This window comes from Crassostrea angulata, chromosome 2 (assembly GCF_025612915.1).
Source record: "Crassostrea angulata isolate pt1a10 chromosome 2, ASM2561291v2, whole genome shotgun sequence".
NCBI lineage: Eukaryota > Metazoa > Mollusca > Bivalvia > Ostreida > Ostreidae > Magallana > Magallana angulata.
Genome location: NC_069112.1, coordinates 7445444 through 7468067, shown reverse-complemented (window position 1 = coordinate 7468067; position 22624 = coordinate 7445444). Strand labels below are relative to the sequence as shown.

Below are 22624 nucleotides of genomic sequence, written 5' to 3'. Positions count from 1 at the left end.
TTTGACGTACACTTCCTTTAAGTTACCGCGTTTCTCTTTTTCAACACCTTTTCCATCCTATATAGAATATCTACCGACTTCACAACTTTTTGAGGTTTCGATGCATAAAAAGTACCTTCTATTGGATCCTTGGTCAAATTCTTTATTTTGTACACAGATAAACCTTCTCTCTTGTATCGATAAGAAACTTTAACATACTCCTCAGTCCATTCCTGCTGGTAATCTCTTTGAAAAGTATGTTTTAGCTGTGAAATTCGTACGTCATCTCCTATCTTTTACTTAAAAATTGGCTTAGTTCTTTTCTTTTTAATTAACGATTTATTTGGTTTATCCAATTTATTTTTGTTCAGAATAGGATTTTATTTCTCCTTCGTACTGAGATAGGAAATGAGTACACTTCATCTGCATTTTTCTTGGTGACAGTTGCATGTGCTCGTTTTCCTCTGTGAGGTCTCTGGTTATAACTCGTCACTAAATCTTGTAAAACATCGACATAACGATAGATTCTGTTCTTGAGAAAATAACGATACCTCATATTTTTCGTGGTACGGATGACTCTTTCTACATAGTTTGCTTTCGTTTTGTTCTGGGTGTATATGTAATGGACGCCCTTTTTTTAAAAGTCTTACACCCAACGATTTTTGAATTCGCTCCCCTTATCTGTTCTGCGAGCATCCGGTTTTCGTCCACTATGAAAAACCGATTTAAGACCATTTGTGACGTTCTGATGCTGCTTATTTTTCAAAGGTACAATGTACAAAAAGCGACTGAATATATCTATCAAAACTAACAAAAATTTATAAGCATAATTTTCGGACGAAATGTTACTAACATCGGCTAAATGCACGTCCCACATGGAGTCTATAGTGTTCACAATGACCTTTGATCGAGGAAATGACCGACGAATAGGTTTTAACAAACTGTAGGGATCTTCATTGTTTAAAAACTGTCTGATTCTCATTCTTCAAATCTTATGCTTCCCATCTTGTTAGAGTTTCTCGGGACCTGCAAATGCTCCCGGATTTCCGGGAGAGTAGGAAAGCTTTCTTAAATAGTCCGTATGCCTTGCCATTCCGTGCCTTACTGATTAATCCAAACAATCTATCACTCAAACACAACCTTCTTTAGGTGCTTTTTTTTCTTTATGAAAATGATGTAAACACAGTACATACTGCATATTCATTTTAGGAAACCACTCACTCTGACAAGTCACTGACTTGATATTTCTTTCTGTTCATATTTAATGGAGTGCACTCTGTACAACTTAACATGCCCAATTGATTTTGGTGAGACTCGCTGAAGGCACACAACTCTATCTGATTTAATTAGGGGACACATTCTCTAACCTGTTTAATGACCTGAAGCAATCGATTAAGGTTCTGGTTGTTCAGTGTCACATCTTTCCTTGTCGATAGATGTTCTACGGCATATTCCGGTTTCCAAAAATGCCTTATGTTTATTGTTGCGTACCTGGGTTTAGAGAAACGTAAACAGTTCTGCTAATGTGCCACCTCATTTCTTTACTATCACCATTGCTTTGCAAATAGTGATTAATATCTTGCAAAAGGGATTCGAACTGTGACCCCCTATTTGGTCGAAAAAAAAGTGTCGTTCTAGAAAAGTATTTTCAGGTTTCTCGAAAAAACATTTCTCTGTTGTGTTTAGAATCAATGACCTGGCTAAGGCTAACTTCTGTTCGTACTTGCAAACTGTATCACCACTGGCTATGAGCAGCTTGGACAAGTCTGCTTGATTTGCTTTCATGAGTGCCAACAAAACCCCCTGAACGCATATGGTCCCCTACGCAGAATGATACTGAGCAGTTTTCTATTTCCGTCAATAATGCTTGTTTCAGCTTTAATCTGCTGTTTCATTTCGTCGGTTATAATATTGGAGGCAAATACATGTCTGACAACGGAGGAAGTCTGAATTTTCTTGACCAATATTGTAACGTTTGCTTTGATAATACGCAATTAGGTTAGGGCCTCCCATAGATATCGGTTCATGTATATCACGTGACCTTTCATGACGTTAGCTCCGCCCATTATTCATGTTTTCATCTTTTTCCTAATTTCGATTTGGTAAACCGATCGCTGTTTAAATTTTTCGATTGATTAAATAATAATTCTGAATCAAAAGAAATTGAATATTTACTATCACACTAGTTTCTCTCTCTCTCTCTCTCTCTCTCTCTCTCTCTCTCTCTCTCTCTCTCTCTCTCTCTCTCTCTCTTCTGCTACCACCTGGGGATATGGGTTTTGTGGATCGATTCTTGTGGTTTTAAGTCGTGAGGTTACCCTGTCACCCCTACCTACACATTTCAAAAAAAAATTAAATTGATAATGCATAAAAATGATGGATAAGAAAGTGCTCGTCATCATGCACTAGTATATTAATATGTGTTAAGATATTATTAAAAACAAAATTAAAGCTGTTTAAAGAAATTTACAATTGAGAATTTTGAAATTTTGCTTTTTAAAAAAATATATTTTGTTTCCTTTATTTTGTATTCATTTGATATCATATGCACTTGTTTTTTAAATGAGAATTTTATTCAATTATTTATAAAAATGTAGACAAATATGAGGTTCAGTGTATCTTTAAAAGACCTACTGAAGAATTGTGTATCTTGATATGATGAAAAAAATTATCCGACTTTATGTTAGAGATACTCTTATAAGCAAGATTATTTTATATTGATAAGCACTGACACACTGACTTCAAAGCAATGTTAAATACATAGGTGGCAGGCACGTAGCATAAGGTGGGGGCAAGGTGGGCCTGGTCCCCCACTTTTTCTTTGTTTGTTTGTTTCTTAAATTTACGTATAGAATACAATAATTAATAATGGCGTTGCCCCCTACATGTAACTGTTTTGAGAGTATGTAAAGAAATCGATTTTTTTTTGCTTGTCATGATTTTTTTTATGAATCTGCCCCATCCCCCATTTCAAATACGATGTTACATGTAAGTGCCTGTAAATGTGGGACCTGGCTTCTTATTTCCTATTCAACAGAGTCTTAAACCTGTTATCTAGACATTAAATTTATCTGAGGTTATATGGGAAAGACATTTAGAAAACCAGCTCCACCCCTGACCTTAGATCCGCGCAAGTGGTTATCTGTTCTGGTGCATTGAGGAATTCATCACTCCATTCTGTTTAAACTAAACAAAAAATAATGAATGGGTAATATTCCTGTGTAGTTTACGAATTGAAAGGTTCAGAAGGTTAATGAAATGTGCAGAGAAGGAATAATCAACGTCAACGATGTAAATATTTAAATTTTCCGCGCTTCACAACGTAAGATTATCTGCCCTTGATCCTGATCATCAGTGCGTTTGTAAAATGGCTCATTTGCATAAGACCATATATTAAGACCAAATACCAGTGATTGTAAAAAATGCTGGACGCAAGAAGCAAGGTGTGGCTTGAAAGAAAACATGTTTTGAAACGTGAATTGACCCAGTTATCGACAAAATTTCCAAAACTTGAACGATCAATGCAAAAATTAAGCATGTTGCTGGTACTGCTATATTTGCTCCCAGCACTTTTTAGATTAAGCAATTAATTTTCTTTACAGTGACACAAAAACAATTAATTCTTTTATTCGTATGGGCGTCCTTAACCTTGTTGCGTATCTTGGTATTTTTGCTCCATCACAGCTAGTAGGACAATGCCTCTTATTTTAAGATCACCTCAAAATATTGGAAATGTTTTAAAATCAACTTACTTGTATACTAGTATTGTTTAACGGTCGATTTATCGTTCATCCTTGATTGCGGGTTGACTCTTTAAAGCAAGTATATTATTATTTTTCTTCATAGGAATAGAATTCAATTTAGAATACACAGTTTCCAAATAATTAACAAGGATTTGATTAATAATTTTGGCGGCATCCGTCCAGAGCCATTGTCGTCCAATCTCCCTTTCTATCCTCATAAGGAATTTAAATTATCGTAACTTCGTCTGAAAATCTCAGTTTTATGCGTCCCCTACCGGTTTTCACCGGAGGGAACTATACCTTTCCTCTGCGTCCATCAATCCGTCCGTCTGTCTGTCTGTCCCACTTCAGTTTTCCACACTTTTTTGTTTATGCGTTTGAGAAATTATATGAAATTTGCTGAACAGCTTCAAAATGTCAAACTACAGATCAAGTTAACACTTTTGTAGCGTCTGGTTGACATATTTTTCGAGAAAATTAATTTTTTATATTCCAATTTTTTAATGTTCGGGTTCGATATTTTGCATAACAGTGCATTGTTTTTACAACTTCCACAAACCGGTAGGGGACGTGAATTGCTTATGCAATACTCTCAGAATACTTGCTCATACTGTTTTAAAAGAGAATCTCTCTTCTCCTAATAATGTACTCTCTGGATCCAAAGGAATCGGGCAGACTGTAACCGTTTTAAAATTCTTTGGTCAAAATCCTTTTTACAGTCCGTTTTAGAGTCAAACCACCAACTCTCTAACGAAATGTCTTCTTTTTCGTCGCTGTAAAAGATAGCAACTCACCATTTATACTGACAAGCCATACTGGTTTTTTGAATATAACACACGATGTCTTATATACCAATTTCTTTTAAGTTTGTTCACGTAATGTCACAGTAAAATATGAATCAATAATTATTGTATATATATAAAATAGATTCGTCTACGTAGTCTGCAAATTTTTTTCAGGTATTGCCACTGCATGTGACTCAGAGAGATTCCTTCTTTCCTCGGAATCCCGTTATGAAACCGTCTTATATCGATCTGAACAGCATTGCTGACACATTTTCGCGCGGTAATCTCGTTGTAGACAGGTTAAATGGCTATCTGAGTTGACGTTAGGTCTCAGTATGCAATCCATTTGATGTTTTTTCTGTTTCTCATGCCAAACACTGATAACAATACACAGAGAGACTATGAGTGTAATTGCAAAGAGACCAGGTACAAAGACCCATATTTTCTTTTGTAACTTTTCTTTTAAAAAACCCTTTACACCCGTTGGCACATTCTTCTATCAGCAGCTGCCCCTTAAACATTTGACCATCCATCTTTGTATAGATGTAATGAGAGTATGATGATTTTCCCACTACCTTTGTCTGTTTAAATACTATTTGTGACATCATTTGTAATGTTTCCGTTTAACAAAGAAATCATTCGAGACCCAACAATCTACGATATCGTAACCCCCTTTCATTTTTTCCTTGCAACTTTTCAAACATTCCGATTTACTAATAAACCAGTCGCTTTCTATCCTAATATGTTCCTGGCGCTTGACTGCATGTAAAGCGCACCAGTCTACAATCATCCATTTGTAATGTGACATCTTCTATAAAACAACGAAAGTTGCCTTAAACACCGTTTAAATAAATTATCATTTTGTTAGAATTACAGGCAAAAAAAAAAAGATTAGACCTAGACATATTTGATTACTGTATATGCCCAAAAACTGATATTGACCTTATACTGTCATCATTGTTGCCCTTAGACTGTTTTGACCTAAGATGGTTTGCCCTTGTTTGTGACCTTGATCTTGACTTATTTGGGGTCGGGACCTTGACATGACGACTGTCCTTGAGCAATTTTGGGACTGTCATTGACCTTGACATTTGTAGGTGTGTCCATATGACGTCATTGACGACTCTTCTTGGCCATTTTTGCAACTGTCATTGACCTTGACCTTTTGGGGTGTGTCTATATGACGTCATTATCGACCGTCCTTGACCAATTGGGGGAAATGCCATTGACCTTGACCATAATGACATCGTTGCCCCCAGAGCCCACAGACTATACCCCTTACTACTTAGATTAATCTTCAGACTCGTTTCATATCACTTTGTCAATGAAGAAGATAAAGTTTCAATAAATGCCTTAAAATTAAAATCTGTTAAAATTATACAATAATAAACATTATTGCATCTTGAAGCTTATCGTGGATATGCGCATTTATTTCAGTAACAATTAGTCGGAAATTATAAGTGCGAGCGGGTTGGGTTATTTCCTTCTAGAATCATTTTTTTCTAGAACAACCGTGGACTAGTTAAGACGTAGTAAATTTCCTTATTTTTTTGTTTATTTTTTTTAACATAATCTGGTTTTTTATGAATTTTTATACTGTTACTGTTGTATTGCATGTTTTACAATGCTATGATAGGTACCAGTAAACCAAATTACCGCATTAGGATATCTGGTTCCATGCGTCAATATATGAAAACCTGGGTTGAATTCTTAGATAGTTTAATGGAGTAGTTTTTCAAGACAGTGAGTGGAGTACATAAGATAGTCTGAAAAACTTTCAAAGATAGTGCAGGGTCAGCAGAATTTAGTGTGGGTACATTTCAGGACCAGAAGCACAGAACCCGAACAGGCGTTCGTTTGATTCTTTGACACACAACAAATACCCCTGTTACAATAAGATAAATAAGGACAAGACAATGATAGAACAAATCAAATTGCAAAACTCTATTCAACATTTACTAAGCACGTATGTTTAGCAACTTTATTTCATTTCCAAAAGCAAACTTTTCAAAAAAAAGTAAAACAAATAAAAGTGTGCAACGTCCAAAAAAAATGAGTATTTACATAGAACAATTTATTATAACTAATGAATATTTTCTATGTACAATTACAGCAAATATACATGCCATTCTATCTAAACGTGAAATAGTTTCTGTGCTGACTACCCATGGTTAATAGTCTAAGAAACTATTCGCCGGCGGCATTCGATTTCCCTCCTATTCAAGTTCGAATCATCTATGACGAAATTCGATCGCTACATTTAATTCGAAAACTCTACTTTGCTTATCATCAAGAAAGTTTGCATCGCGGACAAATATAGTTTTCTTCGGTATGATAAAATACATATTTACTGACAATTCGGACGATAGCCAGTTTATCCCCCCCCCCCCCCCCCCCGACTGCAACTATTTCCCTCGTCTTAGCTTTTTGAAATAGTTGCTGTCTTAGGCGACAAATAATTGGATATCGTACTCATAGCCAATAAATAGTTATAGGATATTTTTCAAAAATATGCATGTTTACAATTCTTATACTACATACACTTTCACAACGATATACATTTAGAAAAAATAATGCTTCAACCTCACTCGTAAGTATCAATTTTAGTACACACACACACACACACACACACACACACACACACACACACACACACACACACACACACACACACACACATTTTTAATATATATATATTCAACATATATATATATATATTATTCATTTCTTTTTGAAATTTCTTACAGCAATTATTTTCTGAAAATTCTTTTGAATAGTTGTTATTTTCTTTCTTTTTTCTTCTTCTTCCTCATTTTCTTTATCTTTGTTATGCTCATTGCGGGCATTGATTGCATTTTTATTCCTGCAGGAACCTAAGTGGATCAAAATAAGGTTTTGTGTATTTAAAACATTTATGAGATATCTCATATGAAGCTTTCTTTAAGAAAGGAGTCTTTTCTGCTTTTTGACCTGTCAAACGTAAATATGATTATTTGTCCATTAAAACAAGATGAAAGGAAGTTAAAATGGTATATCTTTCTTTCTTATTTAATACCATACAACTTGGGATAGAAAATGTAGTCAATGTTTAGAATCTAACAGGGACTATATACTGTAAAAACACATTTTTTCTTTAGATCAAAATTACGTTGCTTTTTAAAAAAATAAGATTTCGATGGTAATTAATGTCGTCATATCGTTAACTCTTTGTATTCATTCAACTTGAGTTAAAAACTCGTCATGGATAAAATTTGGTTGATTTAGACTGCCAACGAAAATAACGAAATTAAATCCTCAACGAATAATTTAATTCTGATTGTAACGCCTCATTTTATTGGCTAAACAAATTCACATATATCGTATAATATAACAAGTAGAAAATGAAATTATAAGGAATAAATTTAATTTCTACCTATATTATACGAGAATAACATAATTTAGAACTGTTAACGCTTTTTTATAAACTGCTTCGCGGAAAATCAGAAACGCGAAATGCGAAAACGAGAAGGTCAAATTTCATTAAACTGATAGAACCATTTGGTTATATGATTTGTTTTACTGTGTCAAAATATCATAAATTTCTTATAATGAGAATGTTTGATAAAAAAGAAGACACTTTCCTTAAGGTCAAGATCTAGAAAATTATTCCAGAGTGTCTTTTTGGTGCTAAAACCATTATGACTTCACATAATTGATTTGAAGAATCTGTTTCCCGTACTTAACGGCTTTAAAGGAATAATGTAGAAAATTAAACAATTTCTTGACATTCTTTTTTTAATCAACGGAAAAGTAATCCCGATACCTATATTTAATTTTACACCATTTGAAAAAGGCAGTCAATAGCTTGTTTAATTCCGTTTTTGGGAAGACTGTAGGCATTCTAGATATATTTTGTCAGTCAACAATGGACAAAATTACGAAATTAGTACATCAATTCTTTCATATTTAATTTAAAATGACAGTTTAAAACATAATTTGTTATTGTGTTTAACAAAAATTTAAGCTCTGGTACACCCTATCAAACAAAGTTCTTATTATGCAGCATCATTAAAAGAATTTATTTCTTAAATTTTTCGAACCTGTAAACACCTTTCATTTTCTAGATCTTGACCTTAATATGCCCATTTGCTTTATTTGAGAATTCTATCGGAAATTTAAACTCTTCCTTGTGAAATTTACTGACACGTTTCACAAATATTGAGATAAGCGTACTTACCTCTACCTTTCAACCACCGAAATAACTGTTCAAAACGTATAAAAATGGATAAAGGGGATGGGATCCGACGCTGGTAGTCATTAAGCGCTGTGTAATACTGAAAGTGCCAATGTTTTCCCGAATCTGTCTGTACTCTTTCAAAAGTGTAGCTAAAATTATATAATTAAATTCAACGATGATCAAAACCCCTCATTAAGTGTTTGCAGACATAGATTAGACATATATATTTTCATTCAGTTACAATTGTACTTAATGCATTTATGCAAACTTTGTTAAAAGAGCCTTACGCATAACGTCAAGAAATATTTGGAATATTGTACCGTTATTAAGGTCTTCCGTTTCCAACGGAAGACCTTCTTTCTGTTTCACTATTATTAAGGTCTTCCGTTTCCAACGGAAGACCTTATTGTTATTGCTTTGATTCTTTTCCTCTATTATTATTAAGGTCTTCCGTTGGAAACGGAAGACCTTATTGTTTTTGCTTTGTTTCTTTTCCTCTATTATTAAGGTCTTCCGTTGGAAACGGAAGACCTTATTGTTTTTGCTTTGTTTCTTTTCCTCTATTATTAAGGTCTTCCGTTTCCAACGGAAGACCTTATTGTTTTTGCTTTGTTTCTTTTTCCCTATTATTATTAAGGTCTTCCGTTTCCAACGGAAGACCTTATCGTTTTCTTCGGTTTTTTTTTCTCATTCTTCTCCTTTTTTTTTCTTACCGATTTTGTGTCAGCGATTACTCGAAAACTGTTTGATCGATTTTAATAAAATTTGCAGATCTTATTGACATTAGTTTAAACTTGATCGGAAATTTTTTTGGTTGATGACGTCATTTCCGTTTTTGAAATATCGACGTTTTCTTGATTTTCAGAGTGTCGGCTTGTCCAAGAGAGTTATCAAAAACTATAAAAGATATTAAGTTCAAAATTTCAGGAATGATAGACAAAAGATTGTAGATATGTAATAAGGCATTAATAAATTTCAGGCACAAAAGGCGCTAAAGCTCGGTAGGGCTCAAAAAATGAGATGAAAAAAGCGTTGTGATTTTGCTTGGTTTTCTTAGATTATCTTTTTTCTCACAAATATTTTGTTAAGACATATAGAAGAACAAAAATTTATATTTACAAGATCTTTTGTTTGACTCCTAGAAAAAGGGGCTGGCCCCTCAAATTAAGGACCTAGAACCCTTCAAAGTTTTCACTTTATAACTCAAAAGCGGTTAAGATTTCGATATGGCTGTCGCGGCAAAAGTTGTTCATTATGATCTTATTAATGTCGTTACAATAATATTTTGTTCGGGTATTGCGTAATATGAGTGTAAAAAGCCAGACTTGTTACCATGTATTTGTGTTTTATTTGGCAAATAAACGGGGTATTTGTGCGTATAACTGACATAAAGGGTACCGGTTTACACACGGAAAGTGTTTAAACATTTTAGTTATTTTCTAGTGAAACACATTATGGATAAAAGAACTGTTTCTATGCAATGCATTTGAGTCGCATTTAAAATCTAGCTGTATACCGAACTGTGTATGTTAACAATTACGTATCCGATCCCTTGCCGCAGCCGAGGAAATAGGTCACGAATGGACTAGCGAGCGGTCTGCCGTTATCTAATACACAAGATTTGCGTCTTGCTGTAATGCACACATGGGTTTTTTTTATGTAGCTGCAAACACAAAACTTCCGATTTTAATGATTTTAATAGTAAATAAAAAAGATTATACCTTTACCTAATACCATAGACAGTGTACTAGCATGCATTCGGAAAGTGTTTAAACAGTTTAATTCTTTTCTAGGGAAATATATTATGTGTATAAGAATTGCTTCTATGCAATGTATTTGAGTCGCATTTAAAATCTTGCTAGCTGTATTCCGAGCTTCATGTATGTAAACAATTATACGTATCCGATCCTTGCCCGTGGCCGAGAAAATAGGTCGCGGCTGGACAAGCGAGCGGTCTGCCGTTATCCAATACACAAGATATACGCATTGTTGTAATGCACACACGGGTTTATTTATGTAGCTGCAAACACAATGAATTCAGATTTTAACGATATTAAAGAGTAAATAAAAAAAAGACTATATTATTACCTACGAAGTATTGCTGTTTTGCTCTCGTAATTAAAAAAAAAATAGATAGTATGGCTGTCATTGAAAAAAGGCGTTCTTTGTGTTCTTGTCTATGTCATGAAACAGTTTTATTGTTGGAAAATAAAATTCAGTTATCAAACTGCAAACGTTAACAGTTCAAACCCACCACGTTGAGTGTACATTTTCATAACACGGGCCGAGGAGATGCCGCGCTAGTGGACAGCCGATTCACTGTAGGACACATGCTTCTCGTGTTTATACGTTATCACACATTCCAATGCCCATTGATTCGTTGTTATTTTCATTTCCAATTCTATTGGTTAACGATGCATCAAACCATTGATTTAAATCATAGTTCGTATAATAAAGGGAAACAAAAAAAAGCTGCCATCAATGAATATAATACAATTGTACGTTTTACAGTCGTACGATTTGAAATGTAAATAAATTCACTTGTGTCCGTTTGTGACATTTTGCTGTTGAGAATTAAATGCATTACACTACCAATTTCAACAAAATATAGGCGATATTCACATATCTATGATAATGTGATACTTCATTTGGCTAACAAAATATTAGAATTTTTATGAGTTATGAGAGAGAGAGAGAGAGAGAGAGAGAGAGAGAGAGTTAAGCAGGATGTAGTAAGTAAAAGTTGAAATATATTTAAAAAGCGTTCGAGATAAGGCAGCTTAAGAAGTCCAATGTTACATGCTTGCGGTAGGTACGGGCACGATAAAACAAACCATTTTTAAACAAGTTGAGATTTTATTTACATTCAGGCCGTAAAATAATAAGGGTCACAATATTGGTATAACCTCTTCTCAGTGGTAGTCAGATTCATTAAAAAGCAAACTCAATGCTGATTTTATTCATTTATAAATTAATTTTTTTTGATTCTGAAAGAATATGTGAGTTTTAAAAATGTAATGTACATGTACATTCATTGTAAAAGTTTTGACTGTATTCGGACAGTTGAAGATCGAGTAGCGAACACTAGACTTAGTAGATTAATTGTCTAATACAAATCGAATTGGCTTTAAAATTTGCATATTCAAGCACACTTAAATAGTTTATTCATAAATTATATATAATTATATTAATAAAAACGTTTGTATGCTGTATTATGTATTTGCTGTCTGATTAGGACTGTTCTTCCCCAAAAAGAAGCGCTCGGCGATCGCGTAAAAAACGTTCTGTAAAGTACAACACCTGATTGGAGTACATGCTTATTATATATACAATTTTTTTAAAATGTGTACGTTTAACTAAGCGAAATTGTAGATGTCATGGAGTCAATAGGCAAATCAAATTCGCCAATCAGGCAATATCAGTTATCTAATGCCTATGACTGATAATTTGACAAGGTAAATTAATACATGTAAATATGAGTTTTAAAGCACTCCCTGCTCCCGTGTTAAAAGCTCCCGTTACCTGCATTCTTTTATTAACGATTTTGTGTACACATTTATTCGGAAATGGCTCAAATTTGTTACACGGGCCCGATAAGAAGATGAAAGGATGACCCTAAAATTTCTTTCCCAAATATTTCAAGAACGGTCTCAAATTTCAAACACTGGTTGAATAACTTATAACTTAATTTGTACAAATTTTATGTGCATGAATGACAATGTTCCTGTAACTTAACAAAAAATGACACTTTTTGAAATGTAAAAGTTTCTGAATTCACATTAAAATTAACAATGTTAGACGGCCCATGCAGCAAGTTTTTCTAGTCGAGTCTTTCGTTCATCAGCGCATCGATTGTGAACATTTCAGCGGGGTTTGGGGTTGCAACAAGAGGGTGAAACGACCACGAATTTTGACAGATTTGGCTACAAAGAGTTTAAAAGAGATGGATACAAAACACAGGTGCGATTATATCTTTAAGAGATAAAAAATGATTAATCTGTTTGCCATAAATACCAATTTTTATCATAAGAATATTTTAACATTTCGATCCGCCGAATATTTCCATTTCCCTTCATTGTTTGGTGCCTGATTTGAAATAACGTTTCGAGGTATAATAAGTTGAGAAATTTCTTCAAGCTGCATGTTCCGATTTGTCGGCCATTACAGTATTAAATAATTTTCCTTGCAAACCTAATGAATAATCTTACAAATTTATAGACGTATTTAAACGGAAGTGCTCTCCTTTCAACGTTAGAAATATTCAAAGTAAATAAAAATAAATTTGGGGCATACAAAACCCCCCAAAATACATCATTGGAATGTTTAAAAAAGGAAACCGTTGGGTTTCATCCTCCGAATGATTGAGTTTATTCACCCTGCATGTTTTGCAATGATTATAAACAACGTAAACATCAAAACTATTAATGAACAAATGTACACTGCTTTATTTTTGTTTAAATAGTCATGCTGTATATTTTATATGTTATAATAGATTATATAAAAAAAAACAGATGTCAAAGTCGTAATACAATCATACTAGCTTCGACGTAAGGGGCCAGTTTAAACACGCGGCGAAATAACGCAAAACCCTTTTATGTCGATTATTTTGCGAATACACAACAAAACTTGTCTAATCCGGCGGAGGGTGGTTCTGAAAAAAAAAATGGCCGGATTAGGCAACATCCGGTTTAGAGGATATTGTTGCAAATTAATTTTAGTATTTAATGCAGTAGGTCCTGATCGTGTATTCTTGCAAAATGTTCAATTGTTCTGAATTATATTAGATTTCATCGATCTTATTTACGGTACAAATTTTCATTTTAGATATTTTTTTTCAAACAATAAATCCATAACGGAATACATACGATGGAAATCCTTGAATTAAATCGTCGTTATTGATAATCTTTTAAACATCCAATTTACCTGAAAAGTGCATGCTTAACCGTAAATTGTTAAACAAAACATTAACAAGTCAACAGGTGGCTGAAATACCTGATGGCGAGAACTGTTTTGATGCAGGGAAACAATAGATAAATATTAATATAAATGAGAATTTTATATAAAAAAAAAATTGAGCATTTTGACAGAATAATATGCAACTCTGTACGTGTAGCCATGCAACGGGGATAACAAACGATATCGGCAGTCTTACTCCCGCAGTATCCTGAATCACGGCCTGAAAAAAATTGGGTGAACTATAATCTAATTATTCAATTGCAATTCATAACAAGACTTTACGGTATTAACTGAAAAAAGTTGCTTCTTTGGATCTATATTAACAGTTGTTTAAATCAATAACAACGACAGAAAAATTGGTCAATATCTCGCAGAAGGCCGATCGATCGATAAGTGGACGGACTACGGGAGATAACTCTCACTAATAATATGCAGTAGGCTTTTTCATTGCGCCAGTTAACAGAATAGATAGGATCCGGATTGCACAAATTTTTTTTAAACAAAAATGATGGGAAAATGTCAAGGGGCTGAATAATGTCGCCGGATTGGGCAGCATGCCGTAATAAACAACATCCGGATTCAACGAGTTTCAACATGTACATAATTTTTTCATTGAAATATGGCTTAATTGACAGGGAAAACTACATGTACTGCAACGTATATTATTGCACAGATACTTAGCATAACCATCGTTTAAAAGCGTACAATTATTTTATTGAAAATCGGACCAAGCAGCTTTAACATTAAGATTTACATGTGTAAGACACTTTATTTGTCATGTGCATGATCATGTGCATTAATTATTTTCAATACCTGCTTATTCTCCACAATGATCTCCAATTCCATTCACAACTGTTGTCATTCAAAATCACATGAATTAAACAAAATTTAAAATTTTGTGTCGATCTCAACTGTTATGTATCCAAGAAATCTATTGATTTTAACATGTGTTACGTAATTAGGTAATAACGTTTTTAGGGGTCAAACTTCATTTACAAATTACCATTTTTCCTTCGTAAACATTCACAGGATCGAAAACAGATTTCCTACGGATATTTATAATGGGGAATGTTTACATCTTTCTTCAATTCGGAAGTCTTTCGGAATATCTAGCACAATTTTTTAAAGTTATCATCCGGGCTTTATAATGGCTGATGCAATGCAAAATCCCCGTAGACGTTCTTTTTTTAGCCGTGTATTAAAACCTGACAAGCTAGAGGGGGCGTTTCAAAAGGGAAATCTTGGGATTTTTTCATACTATCGAATGAACATCGTCTGAATCAAGAGATATTTACAAATATCAAATAATTTAAGAGAATGTGTGGCAAAAATATCTTGGGACAGACTTTAGGTATAATACGTTTATATATCCTTACAATATAATGATTTTCTCATGCGTTACCTAACTAGGGATATTAGGGGCCAGAGGTAAAAAAGTTTATTCTTGTCTATTTCAATTGAAAGAAATGCAAGTATTTAAAAAAGCAACGTAAGAGAACTTATAAAAAGCATTACAGGTAAGCATTAGTACTTCACTCCTATTTCCATATCATGTTTTGTTTTCGAAAATTAAAGTCGATGACGTGATTTACCTTTTAAAAATCGGACGGAAGACCTCCTCGTTGCTCGCAACGAGATCGTGTCTAGTTTTTCTTTTTTTTTCTTACAAATTTTGTCCGCGCAAGTTCTCGGAAATGGCTCAGCCGATTTTATTGAAACTTTCAGATCTGATAGATATTGATCTGAACCTTATTGGAATTTTTTTATATTGATGACGTCATTTCCGTTTCCGATATTTTAACGTAATAGCGATTTTTGGAGGCTTAGTTTGTCCATGCAACTACTCCTAAACTATAAAAGATATTGAATTAAAATTTTCAGGGATTGTAGACAAAAGATTGTAGATGTGTACGATGTCAATCAAATTTGTCTGACTAAAAAGGCGTCAAAGCTCGCCTGGACCTGAAAATTAAGTTAAAATAAACATCGTATTTTTTCTAGGTTTTCTGTGTTTATCTCTTTTCTGAAAAATATTTTGTTAAAACATGTATTGCAAAAAAAGTTTATTTTTACAGGACCTTTCATTTGAAACCAAGAAAAAGGGGCTGGCCCCTAAAATTAGTGGACCAAGGGGCTCTAAAGTCTTTAATCTGTATCCCTTTACTGAGAGATATTTTGTGAAATGTTATAGAAGCAAATATGTTTATCTCACAGTTATGTATCTAAGCAATGCATTGCTTTTATCATGTGTTACGTAATTAAGGGTTTTTAGGGGCCAAAAGTCCAGAATTTTGATCACCCATATCTCAAAAAGGAAAAATATTTTGAAATGCAGTACAGAAGGAAAGTTGTTCAAAATGATGTTTTTAACAATATGCAACCTTCAAAATTTCGTTAAACGGCCCCTATAAGGAGATTAGGGATCGGCCCCTAAAACCTTCTTTCTCATATATCTCAAAAACGGTTTCGAATTTCTAAACATTTGTTGAACAAAATGTGTTCAGAATTAAAAGCCCTTTCATTTGAAACCAAGAAAAAGGGGCTGGCCCCTAAAATTAGGGGACCAAGGGGCTCTAAGGTCTATAATCTGTATCCCTTTACTGAGGGATATTTTGTGAAACGTTATAGAAGCAAATATGTTTATCTCACAGTTATGTATCTGAGCAATGCAATGCTTTTATCATGTGTTACGTAATTAAGGGTTTTTAGGGGCCAAAAGTCCAGAATTTGAATCACCCATATCTCAGAAAGGACAAATATTTTGAAATGCAGTACAGAAGAAAAGTTGTTCAAAATGATGTTTTCAACAATATGCAACCTTCAAAATTTCGTTAAACGGCCCCTATAAAGAGATAAGGGATCGGCCCCTAAAACCTTCTTTCTCATATATCTCAAAAACGGTAACGAATTTCTAAACATTTGTTGAACAAAATGTGTTCAGAATCAAAAGCCCTTTCATTTGAAACCAAGAAAAAGGGGCTGGCCCCTAAAATTAGGGGACCAAGGGGCTCTAAGGTCTATAATCTGTATCCCTTTACTGAGGGATATTTTGTGAAATGTTATAGAAGCAAATATGTTTATCTCACAGTTATTTATCTGAGCAATGCAATGCTTTTATTATGTGTTACGTAATTAAGGATTTTTAGGGGCCAAAAGTCCAGAATTTTGATCACCCATATCTCAAAAAGGAAAAATATTTTGAAATGCAGTACAGAAGGAAAGTTGTTCAAAATGATGTTTTCAACAATATGCAACCTTCAAAATTTCGTTAAACGGCCCCTGTAAGGAGATAAGGGATCGGCCCCTAAAACCTTCTTTCTCATATATCTCAAAAACGGTAACGAATTTCTAAACACTTGCTGACAAAATTTGTTCAGAATTAAATGACTTCTGATTTTTTTTCAAGAAAAATGGACTGGGCCATTAAATAAGGGAATATAAGGACTTTAAGGTCTTTTATCTATAGCCCTTTACTTAGTGCTATTTTGTCAAAGGCTATTTAAGCTGAATTAGGTATGATATGATTTTTTATCCTGTCAATATAATGATTTTCTTTTGCGTTACCTAATTAAGGTTTTTAGGGGCCAGACGTAACCAAGTTTATCTTTTCTATCTTTTTTTCCATATTTATTTTGTTGTCGAAAATCAAAGTCGACGATGTCATATTTCTTAGAAAAATCGGACGGAAGACCTCCTCGTTGCTCGCAACGAGATCGTGTCTAGTTATTATTATTATTTTTTTCTCCCACGTTTTCTCGAAAACGCTTCAGTCGATTTTGATAAAACTTTCAGATCTTGTTTATGACAAAATTTGTAAGAAAAGTACGTGGGATTTTTTTGGTCGTCACTTCCGGTCCCGAGATATTAAAGATTTTATGTTTTTGCTTGTTCACGAGTTTTCTCCAAAAGTATTTAAGATAGAATTTTCAAATTTTCAGAGATTGTAGAGAGTGAACGGCCGCAGTGTACTACGCATATCCGAACGTCTGCCGTCACTTCCGGTCGTCAGCGGAAGGAAATGAAAAACCTTAATTTTTCAATTTTTTGAACTTGAATTTTTTTTATGTTACTATTCGATAGAGACACTCTAAAAACCTCTGAATATGAAATCTGTTTTAAAATCGATCCATGCATTCTCGAGATTTTGGGCTCCAAAGTTCTGAAGCGAGAGTCCGCGTAGCTCAGTCGTTAGAGTGGTGGACTTGTGTCCAGGCGACCCGGGTTCAGTCCCCGAGTGCCGTTTTATTTGTTCTTGCTTAACTGTGTTTTGTTTAACGATTTTATCTTTATAATGATGGATTTGAATGTTTTCCGTTTTCTTTTTGTCATAAATAAAAACAATAGCGGCTTTTTTTCAGTACAAATATAGAGCTCTTTTCTGTCAACTGCTCGCTAAATTCGGACGATTGTCGCATTGCCAGCATCAAAGACATGCCGCCGAAGCACCCCTGCAGTTCGACCGCATTAGAGTTCACTGGATCGCTTTGCCGGCATCAAAGAAATGCCGCCATTTCAATGTGGTATACACACAACATTTAGCAATGCACCAACGTTTTTAGTATTTCACATGGCTTAAAAAGAAAGGTTGTTTTGTATTTATTCAAACATTTAGATATGTACATGTATGCATGTATACATGCGTTTATTGACAAATGTTGCGTTTATATTGAATTCCTGAACACTAAAATCTCTCTCTCTCTCTCTCTCTCTCTCTCTCTCTCTCTCTCTCTCTCTCTCTCTCTCTCTCTCTCTCTCTCTCTCTCTCTCTCTCTCTCTAAAAGATCTACTACAGGTAACATGGAGTAATGAGGCTAGAGGCTAATGTACATTTGACGTCAAAAAAAGTAAATACGTATTTTTTTCTAGTTACGGGATATTGTCTACGGATGTTATTTTTTGAAATTCACTGTTCAATGATTTAATAACAAATCTATTGACTGTCTGGGATTAAAAAAAAACGATTTTTATTATCAACTGAATGCTTAACATTGGTCATTTAGACATAACACTTGGATATCGTTTGGATTCGGGAAAATGGGGAATAAATAATCATACTATATTTTTAATGATGTAGGTTATTTTATTTGCTGACTTACCAGAATTTTTTATTATGCAGTTATTGTCGGCAAAGAAAAACTTGAGACAAAAAGAAATATAATTCATATGAAAAAGCAGATAAAACAATTATAAATTTTTTTATCAAATCAAAGACGTAAATGTTATTTATGTCTCTGATCAAATCGATTTCTGATTAATCTCTCTCTCTCTCTCTCTCTCTCTCTCTCTCTCTCTCTCTCTCGTCATACATATGTAGTGTTTAGCATGTAAATGTTATGGCATTTTATATATTTTATTTCTGAAAACTTTAAAAGTAAAAAGTAAATCCATAAATTGCGTTTGATGTAAGATTTTAAAAGATTATTGCAAATGTTTCTCGACTTGTTGCAATACTGCTGTTGTCATAGGCAAAATCCCATCGTGAGCTCTGGACCGGTAAATGTCCGAGTAAAAATAAACTGGCGACTTCGAGAGAATAATGCGTATATCTCCCCTATTGTAAGACCCATCAACTTAAAATTCGGCAGGAGTGTATCTCAGACATTACTTTTATGAAAAATACATGCACGTTGCGAGTGTTTTAAGGATTAATTGATTTTTTTAGGATTTTGAAGCGAGCTGGTAGTTTTCTATCTGGGTCAGAGTTCAACCTCTTTCTTTATTTATGGTTTCATTGAAATTAATGTTGAAATGGACTTGGCCCCTGTGCAGCCACGTAATATTTCTGTTGCATGTATATTTCTTTTTTTCCGTTTAGTCTGAATCTACGATAGCGTGTGAACTACTTATGAATGTTAGAACTGTGGAAATTACTTTATCAAATTTTTACCGAATAAATTAACGTTACTGATTTCGTTATTTCTACATTTATAAAGATTCTGTCAATCCTGCTGAAATAAAACAGTCAAACAAAATTCTCAACACTGAAATACATGGGTAAAATGCATCAGTCATTGTTTTAGGACTTCCCCTAATAGTTTTTACACGAATCCGAGATCCACACCTCAAAATTCTATTTTCGATTTATTTACGACGAAAATCAAGCTCGGGTCTTTTCACCCCCCTCCAGACAAAAACACGCGTCAATATTTCAAATGACCTCGCACTGTTACCAAACCTAAATAGTCAGACATCTTACACTTTGTTTTTCATCTCATACAAAAACTCAGCTCTTCTCCCGGGCGAAAACGCCCCAAATTCAAACACAAATTCGGGAATTATTTCGCGTCAGCCATGTTTTGAGACACCTGCAAAGGCTGTGTGTTCTAATCTCGCCGGAGCCAAGATTTGTTCTTTCTCTCTATTTCTTTCTCTGCTATTTATTTAATTTTCTAACTAAAATAATCAACATAAAAGGGTTGTTGGACTGTAGTACAAGTTGAAAAACACTCTTCAATTAAGACTTAGACAAAAACTGTCTTTTATTATTAGGGTCTTCCGTCTTCAGCGGAAGACCCTTCTATTCTTATTGTTATTAGGGTCTTCCGTTAACAAAGGAAGGCCCTCTTTTTTTCTTCGGTTTCTTTTTATTACAGGTTATTAGACCTGTTATTAAGTCAAAAGACCTCTTATTTAATATGAAATAAAATGGGACTGGCCCTTAAAATTAAGGATCCTACAGGTGTATAATCCTTCATCCATCGCTCTTTTAGATCACATCTGCATTTCCTGATATGTTTCGTTGATGATGATAAAAGGCAAGGTCATTTCCTGTTCTAAAAATCGGACGGAAGACCTCCTCGTTGCTCGCAACGAGATCGTGTCTAGTTAAGGTCTTCCGTTGGAAACGGAAGACCTTATTGTTTTTGCTTTGTTTCTTTTCCTCTATTATTAAGGTCTTCCGTTTTCAACGGAAGACCTTATTGTTATTGCTTTGATTCTTTTCCTCTATTATTATTATTATTCTTTTTTTTTTCTCCCACGTTTTCTCAAAAGTGCTTCAGCCGATTTTGATGAAACTTTCAGATCTTATTCATGACAAAATTTGTAAGAAAATTACACGAGATTTTTTTGGTCGTCACTTCCGGTACCGAGTTATTTAAGATTTTATGTTTTTGCTTGTTCACAACTTTTCAGAAAAAGTATTCAAGATAGGACTGTCAAATTTTCAGAGAAGGTAGAGAGTGGACGGCCGCAGTGCCCTTTGCATATCCGAACGTCTGTCGTCACTTCCGGTCGTCACCGGAAGGAAATGAAAAACCTTAATTTTTCAATTTTTTAAACTTGAATTTTATTCATGTTTTTATTCGATAGAGACGCCTAAAACACTTCAGAATATGAAATTTGTTTTAAAATCGAACAGAGCATTCCTGAGATTTTGAGCTCAAAAGTTCTGAGGCGAGAGTCCGCGTAGCTCAGTCGTTAGAGTGTTGGACTTGTGCCCAGGCGACCCGGGTTCCGTCCTCGAGTGCCGATTATTTTTCTTTCCTATTTTTTTTCTCTTTAACGATTTTATCTTTAAAATGGTGGTTTTTATAGTTTTCCGTTTTATTTTTATCATAAATAAAAATAATAACAGCTTTTTAGTACAAATATAATTCTCGTTTCTGTCAGCAGTTTGCTTAATTCAGACGCTCGTCGCATCGCCGGCATCAAAGACATGCCGCCAAAGTGCCCCTGCAGTACGACCGCATTAGAGTTCACTGAGTCGCTTTACCGGCATCAAAGAAATGCCGTCATCTCCATGATTGTATGCACACAACATTTAGCAATGCACCAACGATATTCTACATGGCTTTAAAAGGAGGACATATTAGTATTTATTCACATAATTATATAGATACACGCATGCATGTATACATGCGTTTATTGACATATGTTGCTTATATAAATTTGATTTCCTGAACACTATAAAACACTATGAAATCTCTCTCTCTCTCTCTCTCTCTCTCTCTCTCTCTCTCACCCTGACAACCGGGTGACTGCGATACGGTGTGAAAACTGACCACTCTTGTATCTGTGTTTGGGCCTATGTATTCACAGATGTAAACACCGATCGTTGAAATACACTGTTAAAACAAAGAGTCTGAGTATTCACTTTTAATTTATAAAAATCATTACGGCAGGGTGGATTGGGATTATAATCATTTACAATCAGTCTTATAAAGTTTATATTTATTTACAAAAGTCTACATGTACGTGTTCGCCCAAAAGCGGGATTAGTAATTAAGCAGCGGGGTCAATAATTCATAAATTTCCCGTTATTAACTGATTGCTTATAACACTGATCGTTTAGACTTAACACTGGGGTATCATCACACAGTGTTAGTCGGCAAAGATAAACTTGAGACAAAAAGAAAAATAATCGATGTATCAAAGAAGCAGATAAAAAAATTAACAATTTCTTTACCATATCGATTTTTGATAAACTCATATCTCTCTCTCTCTCCTTCTCTCTCTCTCTCTCTCTCTCTCTCTCTCTCTCTCTCTCTCTCTCTCTCTCTCTCTCTCTCTCTCTCTCTCTCATTATAGCTAGATAAACAATGAATGTGCATATCCGTATAAATTAGCCTAGCGAAAAAATTTTTCTGGGTATAATATATGTATTAATTTTTTAAATCGGAATTTGAATTAATTATTCTCCCCTGTAAATAAACTTGGTTTCAAAATCGCCCCCACTTGGTTTCAGACTTTTGACGAGTCATCGGACAATATGCTTTGCCCTGCGTATAATCTCTCTCGGATGGGGATCCGATTACTATTGATGAAATAGAATGACTATTATTGATGAAATAAAAAATTTTCTATTAACTTATATAGCGAGTTAAAAATGCTGAGGTGGATTGAAAATACGCTTCTTATAACAACAGTTTCAATTCAGTGTTTTCTCAGACGTCCGCGTCAATTTGTTCCCGCCCATTTCAAATGTTTTGACTGTAACAGGTGAC

The 22624-nt window shown here is 34.2% G+C and overlaps 1 protein-coding gene and 1 pseudogene across 1 annotated transcript in view; both read right to left on the bottom strand.

Moving 5' to 3' along the window:
* Positions 1-1196: 1196 nt before the first annotated feature.
* LOC128173855 (uncharacterized) lies at positions 1197-3658 on the bottom strand (annotated as a pseudogene).
* A 4524-nt stretch (positions 3659-8182) lies between these two features.
* The window catches only part of LOC128173853 (transient receptor potential cation channel subfamily M member-like 2), a 72486-nt gene continuing 58044 nt past the window's right edge, over positions 8183-22624 (bottom strand). Inside the window, exons 15-16 of the mRNA XM_052839537.1 lie at positions 8724-8872; positions 8183-8232 (exon numbers count right to left, since the gene is read on the bottom strand). Coding sequence (XP_052695497.1) covers positions 8183-8232; positions 8724-8872 — 199 coding nt within the window. The remainder of the gene's footprint in view (positions 8233-8723; positions 8873-22624) is intronic.